Source organism: Octodon degus, unplaced genomic scaffold, assembly GCF_000260255.1.
Source record: "Octodon degus isolate 3935 unplaced genomic scaffold, OctDeg1.0 scaffold00005, whole genome shotgun sequence".
In the NCBI taxonomy this organism is placed as follows: Eukaryota; Metazoa; Chordata; class Mammalia; order Rodentia; family Octodontidae; genus Octodon; species Octodon degus.
Genome location: NW_004524581.1, coordinates 29537602 through 29550220, shown reverse-complemented (window position 1 = coordinate 29550220; position 12619 = coordinate 29537602). Strand labels below are relative to the sequence as shown.

General features: G+C 48.3%; 1 protein-coding gene across 3 annotated transcripts in view; it reads left to right on the top strand.

Annotated features, from left to right (window-relative positions):
* The window catches only part of Scube3 (signal peptide, CUB domain and EGF like domain containing 3), a 35366-nt gene that overhangs the window by 3981 nt on the left and 18766 nt on the right, over positions 1–12619 (top strand). For all 3 annotated transcript variants that reach the window (XM_004624207.2, XM_023720732.1, XM_023720728.1), the window contains exons 2-4: positions 7155–7277; positions 9123–9248; positions 11849–11983. In XM_004624207.2, coding sequence (XP_004624264.1) covers positions 7155–7277; positions 9123–9248; positions 11849–11983 — 384 coding nt within the window. The remainder of the gene's footprint in view (positions 1–7154; positions 7278–9122; positions 9249–11848; positions 11984–12619) is intronic.

Genomic DNA, 12619 nt, shown 5'->3' with positions numbered 1-12619 from the left:
AGATGTGAGCAGCCAGGACCTGTTGTAAAAGGAGCCAGGCCGGGGGTGAGTTTGGGAATGTGAGGTGTGCATTCACTAGGGTGTGTGAGCGTGCATGTTCATGACTCGGGGTGTGTGTATGTGTGCGTACTCTGATGAGACAAGAAAGGAAGTGGGGCAATGTGCATTTTGTTTTAGTTGGAGAGGTAAAGAAGTGGAATGACTTGGGCTAGCGCCTTGCACTGAGGGAGGGGGAGGGGATTGGATGGCTTTCAATCTGACCCTCCAGAGGTGAGGAGCTTGCTGCCTGAACCCACCCGGTTCCAGGCCCCGCATGACCAGGAGTGGGCCTCCTTTGACATCCCATACCCCTAGCGCATGACCACTTATAAGAAAGAGTCCCTGTCAGGCTGGAAGCTGTGGTCTACTCTGAGGCTGGCAGTGCCCACAAGAGGCCCCAACCAGGGGACAGCTTCTTCAGGAGTCTGGAAATAGAAGGCCTGCTGCGCCTCAGGGAAGACAGGCAGCAGCCAACTGAGGGATGTTGGGCGGATGGCCACACTGTTCACCTGGGCTGCACAGGCTGCCCTGTCAGCATACTGACTACTCTTCCCATATGCCCATACACTGCCAGTCTCAGGTGGCACCAGGAGGTTGTGGTGCCAGTGGGTTTTGCCCAATGGAGAGCCCAAGGACTGGGGCCTTGGAGGAGATTACTGAAAGCATCTTCCTCACTTGGAAAATCAGCAGGGCCCCTTGCAGCTGAAGGCAGAAGATGCTGGCTAGCCTCAGGCCTGAGCCAGTCTTCCTGGTTACTCAACCTAAATGCCAGGCCCTTCCCCTGACCCTGCTCCATTTCTGCCTGCTTGAATCTAGATCCCTTGGCTATTTTTCCTTTCTTCCCTCTTCCCAGTTTCCTGGGGCCCAAAATACCTGATAGTTGTGTCCTCGGGTGGGCATTTACAAACAGCCCTAAACCACATATGGGGTGTGTGTGTGTGTGTGTGTGTGTGTACCCAGCAAATCTGTGAATTGGAGCCAAAGTGCCAGTATTGTGGAACTGAGCACTCTCTGGCCCCGTCCCTGCACCCACAGCATGTATTTCCTTGCTCCAAGGCTGGCCATCTGCATTCTGCTGTAGTCTAGAGCTCTCCCATCTTTAGACCGAGGCCCCACTTTGGAGGTGCAGTTGGATGCTGCAGTTCAGCTGCAAGGGAGGGGTCATGGTCTCTGCATCGGTGCTGGGGCCTTTGCTCCTACTACAGTTTTCCCTGTGGCTGTGATCATAGTCCTAAGGAGCTGTTTGGTTTGATTTCAAGAGTCTCATGACAGGGACTGTCTAGGTCTGCTCACTGCTGGTGACAAGCTGAAGAAAGACCTGGAGTGCAGCTGCTGAGATGCAGGAAGATGCAGGACAAGGCAAAAGATTCAAGAAATCCCTGAGTGTAGGCAGGGTATTGGGATGTGTGGGCACTGGGGATAGGGCTGGGAGGAGAGCTCTTAAAGGGTAGACCCTGGGGAGGGGAGCAAGTTTACAGAGAGGACGTTTTTACAAGATTCTAATTATATTTATTTGGAGTTTTCCTCTGGTGGTTTGAAGCTGTTAACAGCAGGAACCTGCATCCTGGTGTTTGTTTTTGTTTCTAACCAGCTGCTTGGCCCCACTGCAGTGAATCCAAGGGTAGGCAACACCTGTCACCACTGCACCTCCCACCTCTTCTTTTTTTTTCCCCTGCCTCTTCTTACTTGTGACTGTGTTTTCCCCTTCCCTGCCCACTTCTGCACTTGTGCTGCGTTTGGGGCTCCCATGCCTACAGAGCATCTGTATGGTCATACAAGTTTCAGCTCCACCCATCCATGATTCTGTATGAGATGATTGCTGGGGTGAGGGAGGGCAACACGGGCTGAGGTGCACATTCTTCCCTCAAGCACAATGGTGACAGGGGTCCCTACCCTCTAGGCCATCTGTGGCCTGTGAGGAACCAGGCCACACTGAAGGAAATGAGTGGTGGGCAAGCTCATGAAGGCGAGGAGCTTCATCCATATTCATAGCTGCCCATCCCAGGGTTTACCACTTGAACTCCAACGTGGGTCAGATGAGCAGCACTAGAGTCTCGGGGGAGTACAGACCCTCCTGTGAACTGCATGTGAGGGACTAGGTTGTGTGTTCCTTATGAGAATCTAGTCCCCAAACCATCTCCTCATCTCTGTCATTGGAATTCTTCCATGCAACAAGTCAAGTCCCTGGTGCCAGAGAGGTTGGGGACCACTCGTAGAATCTAGGAGACAATGAGGAAAGAGCACTGGACTAGGACCAAACACCCGAGTCCTTGCTCTACACTGCTATTTGCTCTTTCCCAAGGGAACATCATATAGTTTTAGACCCATCTATTTTACGGGGGATGCCTGTAGTCTGCCAGATGACCGCTGAACCTGCAGTTTTGTAACTCACCATTCCCACTCTCTTTGGGCCCTGGCATTTGTCAAATGGATGCCTTGAAGCAGGTACTGTTCTTCTTTGAGTTTCCCGTCTCTCTTCTTTGACCGCTCTGTACCTCAAAGAGCACAGGAGAGTAAAGAAGCCAGCTTCTAGTGAGGGGATGCTATACAGATGGCGCTCATCCACCCACTCCTCTGTTACAAACATTTACCAAGTGCCTTCAGTGTCTCCTTAGTCTGTGCTCAATAACTTTGACTGGTAGAAGAAATATGCTCAACAATATTACTTTTGTTTTTGAGACAGGGTGTTTCTGTGTAGTCCAGGATGGTCTCAGACTCACAGCAATCCTCGTCTCTGCCTCCTGAGTGCTGGCATTATGGATGTATACCCCCCCAATGCCTAGTTTCAACTCTATTTCCATTATAGTGTAGATTTCAAAGATTGAGAAGCCGTGGCCTCAAGGAGCTTACAGCACTGAGTTCAACATGAAGCAAGCCTCCAATACATAATCAGGATACTGGAGAGAAAGTTAGAGATGGCATAATAATAATAGCAAACCGGGGCTGGTGAGATGGCTCAGTGGTCTAAAGCACCTACTTAGAGCAAGCTTGGCAAAGCACAGGGACTGTGGTTCGATCCCCCAGCACCACATGCCAGCCAGCCCCGCCCCCTGGTGGGCTGGGCTGGCCACACACACAAATAAATAAAATTTAAAAAAATAATAATAGCAAACATTTACTGAGCACGTACTAGGTCCTCGATTCTCATGGCAGCCCCATGTGGGTATCTAATGATTTACTCCTGTGTAGAGGAGGAAGCAGAAAGTTTAGAAGCTGGCCCAGGACCACACAGCGCCAGACAGGCTCGCATTAGAACCGACTCGGTGCTGCTCCAGGAGACCCTCTCCAGAAGCTCCGTCACATTGCTGCCCCAGAGTCTCCTCCCAGCTTTGCCAAGTCGTTCCCCCACACTGCCTGAGTTAGGAAAATAGGAGAAACAGCAACCTAGTCTCTCCTTGGAGACCTCGTTTCATTGGATCTAGAGGGCACCTAGGTAGTCACATTTTTCAAGGTCCCCAGTGATCCCAATGTGCAGCCAGGGTTGAAAACCACTGGGCCAACCGATTCATGCCCAGCAGTATCAACTGGCTTGCCAACTAGTAAACATCTGTGCCTTGAGAGAAAAGGTTAAGATGAGAGTATGCCCTTCCGATGAGTACTGCACAAATCTTTGGGAGAATGAATTCTGGGGTGGCAGGTTTGGTGGGAGGGAGCCCTGGAACAGTGAGCTAGCAAGAGCAGCAGGTGCTGGCTATAATCTGTGACCCTATTTCACAGGTCTGCCTTAGTCCTCTTTTGCTGCAAAAGATTCCAACCAGTGGGAACGACCCTTCTTGAGCAAGTTCCAAGACAGGTGGAGAAAATGTTACAAAAGACAGCTTCAGAGTATTAGCACAGCAGCAGAGCAGGGCTTGCAAATAAGTGGAGGCAAGCTGAGTCCCCAGGACCACAGACTCACCAGGATAAGCTTTAGGGAAGATGACTTTGAGCCTGATCTACAAAGCTGAGTGCAGTGCAGCTGGAAGAGCAAAGAGGAATGGCACCTCCAGTGTGAATGTGAAGAATGAGACGTGTGAATGTGTGAGGAGGTAAAGTAAGGTGAGCATCGGGCCAGGAGATGAGGAGAAAGCTGGCCACTGCAGGTCATAAAGGCTCTGCCAGGGAGCTTGGCTTTGCTGTGGTCTGCTTCACAGTCCACTCTAGGACACCACTGAAAGGGAGACAAAGGAAGAACTGGGGGCCCAGAGAGCCTCATCATGGCTCTTGTCCAGCACAGACAGTTGTGAGCTGGCCCCAGAAGAGGTACTTCTATGTCTCTAGGTCCGAGTTTAAGCGCCTGCCTGGCAAGCACAAGGTCCTGAGTTTGATCACTGGTTAAAAAAAAAAAAAAAAAATGAAACTCCTAGAGCAGTGCTGTCCAGTAGAACTTTATGTGATGTTTCATGTTTGTGCTGTCCTCCATGGTGGCCACTGGCTTGTGGCTAGTGCAGCTGAGGAGCTGAATTTTAAGTCACTTAGCCACTTGGGACAAGCAGCTGTCATAGCAGACAGGCTGGTTCCAGAACAACTGCTGTCTGAACCAGTGGTTTTATACTTATTGTCTCAAGGTTCTTGCACTGAGAACTTCCGGTCTATCAGACACTTCATGAAGTACTTCATAAATTAATCTCATCAACTTCTCACAACCTGTCATGAGGAGGTATCACTGCCCCCATTTTAAAAAGGAGATAAAAAATAAGAAAGCCTTTCCCAGAGAGCAGTAGAACTGAATGGTTTCAGTGTTTATGATCTTTCTGTGGTAGTACTTTCCTAGGTTCTGTTTTCTCCTCATCAGTTGGACAAACTGATTCTCAAGTAGAGAATGTGCAAAGTCCCCTCCTGCCCTTGCAAGAACCAGCATTCTGGACTCCTCCATTCTCTCACTTGTGAATGGCTTCCCAGGGTGGCTGGCAGGCAGACATCCTAACTGTAGAGCCTGACTGAGGTGGACAGTGAGGGTGGGTGGGCTCCCAGCACTTAGAATCACTGGGCATGGTGGATGCAGAGTAGAAGAGAGTTGAATGCAAGCTGAGTAAAACCCCAGAAGTTTTAAGGTCTTTGAGGGTGCTCTTCCAGATTTTAGTTTTCTTCTTAGCTCTAGGATACTTCAGATCTGCCCCCTTATTACTCCTTTCTTTTTTCTCCCCTAAGCACTCCTGGAAAGGACAGGTGATTGCTTGAAGCTATGGCTCATCAGTTTCTGTAAACTGGAGAGATTCCTGGTCTGTCCATCCACTGACTCTAAAAATCTCAAGCACCTTAAGGATCTGGATTCAGTAGATCTGCAATTAGGCAAAACCTAAGTAGTTTTGAAGCCCATGGTTCATAGCTGGAAGTCAGACTGTCTTGGTGTCAAATCCCATTTCTTACTGGCAGGCTGCTAATTATGTACTATTTGGTTTTAGAGTTCACAGGTAGAAATGATCTCTTCTTTCTTGGATTTTCCCTGTATACATTTTCTCAAACTTGGCTGCACATTTGAGTTGCCTGGTATCTTTAGAGAAATACTTCCCACCAGGCTCCAGTCCCAAGTCTGCAGGCTGAGGCATGGTTCGGGGAGCTGACTTGACTTGGATGCACAGCCAGGGCAGAGGCATACACTGCACCTGTTTCATGGTATTCATCTGTCCTTTTGGCTGGGCTGAGTCATCTGTGAGCCTCCACAGTACCCAGGATAACACCTACTATGAACACATTCAGAAAAGCATGCTCAATTAAATGAAAGAGGCTGGCCAAATAGCTATCGGAGCAGATGCAGTGGCCTGGGGTTCAATCCCCTGGGCTTGCCATGCCAGCTCTGTCCCTGGGGCGTGCTGAGACGGCAATTGAGACTGGGTATGGTGGTATACGCCTGTAATCCCAGCTCTTGGGAGGCTGTAAACAGGCGGATCACTGCAAGTCCAATCTAATAGTGAGACCCTGAACACCCTGTAGACCTCTCCCTAAAATAAAAAAAAAAAAACCAAAACTTAGTCAATTAAATGAAAAGAGTCTCTCCTATTGCACCTTGGCTTTACGGGCACTATCGCATTGCCAGAGGTTGGAAAATAATTTGTCAAAGACTTCTAAATCATCCTCATTTTTGTGAGATCTTCCTTTAATCTTCCTTTATCATAGTTCTGTGTGTGGTGCCTGCTGTGAGACAGCACACTTGAGGTTAGTGCAAAAGATTAAGGGTAGTAGATGGATCTGGAGGGGTAAGAGGGCTGCATTTACCAACCAGGCTTCAGGTTGCTGTTGCTATACTCGGCCAGGTCCAGATCCTCTGCTGCTGCTGACAGTGCAGAGGCCAGAGACAATCTTCCAGGTTGAAACTTCCTTCCTCTCTAAAACTTGCTGCCATGGGTAGACAAGTGGGAGCAGGCTTGGTATGAAGCAGAATCATGAGGCAGATGAGGATCCCTCAGATGCCATCTCCTTTCCTTCATCAGTGACCACTGGACATTTTGACTTTCCCAGAGACTGCTGTCCCTGTGCCTTTTGTCATTCCCTTCCTGCTAAGCCTGCTCCTAAGAAAAGTAAACCAATTCACACTAGGTTAACTATTCCTAATTATGTTAAGTGTCTAAGAGTTTTTTGTCAGTCTTTCAATGTAAGAGGAGTATTTCAAATGACAGGGTGGATTGTCACTGTGGATTAGGTATTTTTGAAGGCAGCACAGAGTTCCTGAAGCTATGGCATCTTCCTGCTCTGAAATCTGAGGGGTATGGGAGAACACATCCAGAAAGGGTGTGGGCTCTGTCTTCAAGAAGAGGGGGAGGGGCTGCCGGGATGGCTCAGTGGTCTAAAGCACCTACTTGGAACAAGCTTGGCAAAGCACAGGGACTGCGGTTCGATCCCCAGCACCACATGCCAGCCAGTCCCACCCCCTGGTGGGCTGAGCTGGCCACACACACACACACACACACACACACACACAATAAATAGGTAAATAAATGTTTAAAAAAAAAAAAAAGAAGAAGAGGGGGAGCTGGGGAGATAGCTCAGTAGACTAAGTGCTTGCCTGGCAAGCACAGGGTCCTGAGTCCAATCCCTGGTACTGCAAAAAAAAAAAAAAAAAAAAGGATTTTTGCTCTTCGCAAACCCACCTTCAAAATACCCTCAGGGTCTCATGTGTCTCCCTCTGTCCCTGCCAGATGTGGATGAGTGTGTAGAGGGGACTGACAACTGCCATATCGATGCTATCTGCCAGAATACCCCTCGGTCATACAAGTGCATCTGCAAGTCTGGCTATACAGGAGACGGCAAGCACTGCAAAGGTGAGGCTGGGAGGGCATCCAGAGAAGCAGGACCTCTGGGAGTGGAGAAACTAGTATCATTGGCCCCAGCTGGCCACCTTTGGGCCTGAGGCCCCAACTGAGCAAGGGTGGGGGCCTATGTCGTCCCAGAGAGGGCCTGTTCTATCATGCACCAAAACAATATATGGGCCTACACAGGCCCCGGTAGAAAGAGTTCACAGCCACACACCTGACTGGGTGGAGGAGGTGGGATCATGTCAGGAGGCCTGAGATTCTTGGAGTTAGAAAGCCCACCTTGAGACCCTGTACTATACCCACAAAGACAGGAACAGACTGTGTACCCCAGGGCAAATTCACACTGGAAACAAACACATCTTCCTCTCATTATTAAGATAAACTAGAATAGCCTTGGGATATTATTTTAAATTTATTGCTTTCAGTGGACAAGGTGTATGTATTAAGTCCTGATCACCATTAGGCATTGGAAAATATAATTGTTCCTCAGTAGCTGACTGATACTGATTCTAAGACCCTACAAGGGTACCACAATTCAAGGATGTCAAGTCCCTTATGTAAAATGTCATAGTTATTTACATGAAATCCACATGTTCCTCCTGTATACTTTAAATCATTTCTAGATTACTTGTGAGACCTTTTACATTGTGAATGCTATGTAAATAAATAGTTGTTATATCACGTTGCTTAGGAAATAGTGATCAAAAACTTTACCAATAGAATTCTTTTCTTTGACTATTTTTAATCCATGTTGATTGGTTGTTTATTTTTGCGGTACCTGGGATCAAACTCGGGACCTTGCACTTGCTAGGCAGGCACTTAAGCCGCTGAGCTATCTCCCCAGCCCTTTTAATCCACATTGGTTGACTCTGTGGATGTGGAACCTATGACTGTGAAAGGCTGACCACTGAGCAGTAATTTCAAAAGGTATTTATAACTTTTGATTCAAGGATTGCTTTTGGGGTATTTCAAAGAAAATTCAGTGAAACAATATGAGTAGCAGTGTTCTTTGATACACTAATGATTAAGTGAGTGAAAAAAATCTTAAGTGCTAAACAACAGAGATAAAGGACTAACATTCTAACATAGCAACACAATGGAATATTTTGTGGTCATGGACAGTGGTAATTAGACTGAACAGAGACATAAAAAAAAGCTTATGATTTAGGTTTAGATGAAAATTAGCAATCTGAAGGCCAGACTGATAGCTCAGTGGACTAAAGCACCTGCTTAGGCAGAGCGCAGCAGCTGGGGTTTGATTCCTGTGGGGGCATGCTGAGATGGCAATTGAGACTAGGCATGGTGGTGTGTGCCTGCAATCCCAGCACTTGGGAGGCTGAAAACAGGAGAATCACTGAGTTCAATCTACGTAGTGAGACCCTGTAGACCCTGTCCTAAATACAGGGGGAAAAAAAGAAAATTAGCTATCTGGGTGTGCTGGCCTAAACCTGTAATCCCTGCATTCAGGAGGCTGAGGCAGGAAAATAATGGGGATTAAACCCAGGGCCTCCATACTAAGCTACATTTCCAATCTTTTTTACTTTGAGAAAGTAAAAGTGAGTGGTCTCACCAAGTCACTAAGGTACACAAGGCTGGCCTCAAACTTGTAATCCTCCTTCCAAAATTCTGAGATAATCATGCACCACCATATTGGCAATATATTTTTATAAAGTAATGACAAGGAGCCAGTGGTGTGGCTCAGTGATACAGTTCTCACCTAGCACACACAGGCCCTGGGTTCATTCCCAACACTATAAAAAAACAAACAAACCCACCACAAGGCTGAGTCCAGGGATGGTCAGTAAGGACATACAGGTGAATATGGCTGTCTAAGCTTCTCTGTGCCCACAGACGTGGATGAGTGCGAGCGAGAGGACAATGCAGGCTGTGTGCACGACTGTGTCAACATCCCTGGTAACTACCGATGCACCTGCTATGATGGATTCCACCTGGCACATGATGGACACAACTGTCTGGGTGAGCAAGAGGGCTCGGTAGAAGATATCTTGTAGGGAAACAGGTGTTTTCAGGAGAAGAAGTGATAAATTTGCTGCATTCCTTGAAGAGAGGAAGAGGGTCAGCTTCCTCTTTGGGACTGGCCACTAAGGATGCAATAGTCCTGCTGCTGAGTAAGGAAAATCAGAGGAAATGCTGCTAGGAAGTTTTCCTGGGAGTAGGCTGGGAGATAAAGGTAAGGGTTGGCCAGAGTGGGTAAAGCACAGTGGGTCCAGATAGATGCCAGCTCCATAGCTGATTGTGGGGCCTTGGGCAAATGAGTCTCTGGGACACTCACCACCATCATCTCTAAAATGGGAGCAGTGATTCTCCATTCCAAGGCTGCCGGGCAGCTTGTCAGGAGAAAACATGTGTAAGAGCCCTGGATAGTCCTGGGTCCACAGAAGTCCTCAAAAAAGGGAGGACGGATGTTGCTGAAGATGATGATGGCCCTTGGCACCCTGGTCCTGACAGGCAAGTTTTCTCCTGACTTCTCCACCACTGTCTCACCTTCTTCTTGCTGTTGAGGCCTCAATCGGACTTGATCTGCTTTGTCCCAGGAGCTGGATCAGAATCAGAATCAGAATCTCTAGGGAAATTAACTGAACTTTGGTCTCTGTTTTTTTTTTTTTTTTTTTTGTCTCTGTCATTTTGAAAATTTATAGGGACCGAGGAGATGGCTCAAGAGGCCGGGGAGATGGCTCAATAGAATAAGTGCTTGTCTGGCAAGTGCAAGGGCCTAGTTCAATCCCCAGTTCTGCCAAAAAAGAAAAAAGAAGAAAGAAAATTTACTGATACCAAACTAGATCCTTCCTCAAGTAGAACATCTGAAGCCCACAGCAGAAAAGGATCTGAGATCTGAACCCATGGGTCCTTTCCCAAACACTCTTCTCTTTGGTTCCAAAACAGAAATAGGGATGGAAGCACAGAACAGGAAAAAAAAGCAAAGCAAAGTGATACCTAGAAAAGTGGGCTGTGGTAGGCCCCACTCTGACCTGACTGAATTTAGGTGCGTAGTTCCTGCTGACCTCAAAGGCCTCCTGACTGCAGAGCTTCCTTTACTTGTCACCCCATCCTTGGGCTAGCTTTAGTTTTCTCTTCATACCCTAGGCCCCCAGACCTTGGTCCAGCCCTGGCCACCACTCCAACTACCCATGCAGGGCCTTCTTTCTTCTCTACTCAGTCAGCCCTAAGGACCTCCTTTGGAAAGAGAAGTTGTGACACCTGGAGAGGAGAATGAGTTGCCTACAGAATGTGAACACTAGTTTCTGAGGGCTTTGCTTCACTTTCTAAACCCCTGACCCTCACCAGTTCTCTTCTCCCTGTAACTGTTTTGGGAAGAACCAATTAGAGGAACAAGAAAATGACTAGTATGGAGAGGGCTGGAGAAGTCAGTGTCTGTCTAGGTTCATGGCAGGCTCAGCCTTAACTTGAACTCAGGAGAATCCTGAGAAAGCTGATCATGCTATGAGCCTCAGTTTCCCTACAAAAAGTTGAAGAACTTAGTTACGGTAACAAAGCCAAAAGACTGGAAAGGAAGTAAATAGGATAGAATGTAGGATGGGGCAAGAGCAAGAAGAGAACAAGATGGGAAAAAGGTGGGGCAGAGACAAGGACAAAGAAAGTGTACTATCTTAGCTTTGCCAACAGGTGCTTCTCTAGCCCATAGCCAGCTGGATGACGAGTGTCTTTGCCCTCAGCCAGAAGAGGAAGGGAGAGTACAGAGCCTCAGCAGAGGACAGAAAGGGAGGGACAAGAGAGCCTTTGGAAGCCCAGATTCCAGCTGCTCCTTGTGCTCGCTAATCTCCTTGATTCCTCCTGGCCCAAGGTGCACTGCGAAGCTTGCAGAGAGATGGAGTCAAGGTCTTGACCAGGAGTGGGAGCCCCAGGATGAGCCTGGTTCTGGGATATGGGGGTAGTGATTTGGGGGTAAGAGTCTACTGCTCCACCTCACCATCTAGGGTGTGTCCTGGCAGCTCTTCCTCCACCCCTTCTTGCCAAGCTGCCAGAATTTGTTTTGTTAAACCAAAATAGGAGAAAGTCTAAGGAATATGGCAGCAAGCCCAGGCGTGGGGGGAAGGGACAGACAAGGCTGTGGCCTGTCCACAGAAATGGTCCTGACCCCACAAGGAGTGGAGGTTCATTACCTCGCCCCACTGTGCTCAACCTCAGCACTACAGCTATAGCTTACCTGGAACACAAAACCATTTCCAGGTTTCCTGGCTATTTATCACAGTCAGTTGCTTTCCTGGTCACCTCCCTGACCAGGGTGACCACTTGCCATCCCTTTCTTTGTCACTGGTCTTCTTCTATGGCTCCTTTCCTGACCTCTGCCCTCAGTGAGAGAAAGGAAGTGTGACTTCACCCAGGAAAGCAGAGTCCAAACCCAACCATGCACTCACTGGCTTGTTTCCCTAGCTTGTTCTCAGTTCAGTATGGACAAGGGGGTAAGAACTTTCTGGCGTAGGTGAGGGGTGGGGTTGTGTCATCAGTACTCCTTCAGCCTTTGCTGCTGAAGTCCAGGGCACACCCTGGACCCTGGCCTGTACTCCAGGGCCCCACTGATCACCTGTCCTGCACAGATGTGGACGAATGCGCCGAGGGCAATGGTGGCTGTCAGCAGAGTTGTGTCAACATGATGGGCAGCTATGAGTGCCACTGCCGAGAAGGGTTCTTCCTCAGTGACAACCAACACACCTGCATCCAGAGGCCAGAAGGTCAGCCCAATACCTGGGAGGGCCAACCCCTGCCCCTCCCCCCACCCCAGGCTCTTCTTCCTAGCTGTTTAGTACCCCCTAAATTTTACTCTTCCTTTTGAACCCAGCCAGCTCCTCTGTCTGTCGACTCAGTTGCACCCTTATAACTTCTTGGACAGACACTGTATTAGAGAAGTATGGAGAAATTAATTTGTGGGTAGGGTCAGTATGGGGAGGAGGGCTACTCTGGGATGTCCTCTCATCTAGACCTGGGCAGATGTTGTTCCTAAATGTAGATGTTTGAGTTTCTCCAAGCTGCTGCTCACGAAAGCCTCCCTTGGCCTGGACTGGGGAGTGGAGTAGGAAGAGCAGCATATTTTACCTGTAGACATGGTTCATTTCCCCACTGCACTGTGACCCCAAGGGCAGGCACTATGTCTTAATATCTCTTGTATCTCTAGCACCTAAAATACTGCTCTGTGTGGAGCGGGAGATACATAAATGTTTGTGGCAGAGTAATTATCTATACCAATTGCTTCCCACTCACATTATAGATCTTTTGTTATATGTCACATATCCAGGTGGAGTGTAAACCCTTTGAGGGAGATGAAGTAGGTCCTTCCTAAATCCTGAGTCCCTGGCACAGTGCTGGCCAGC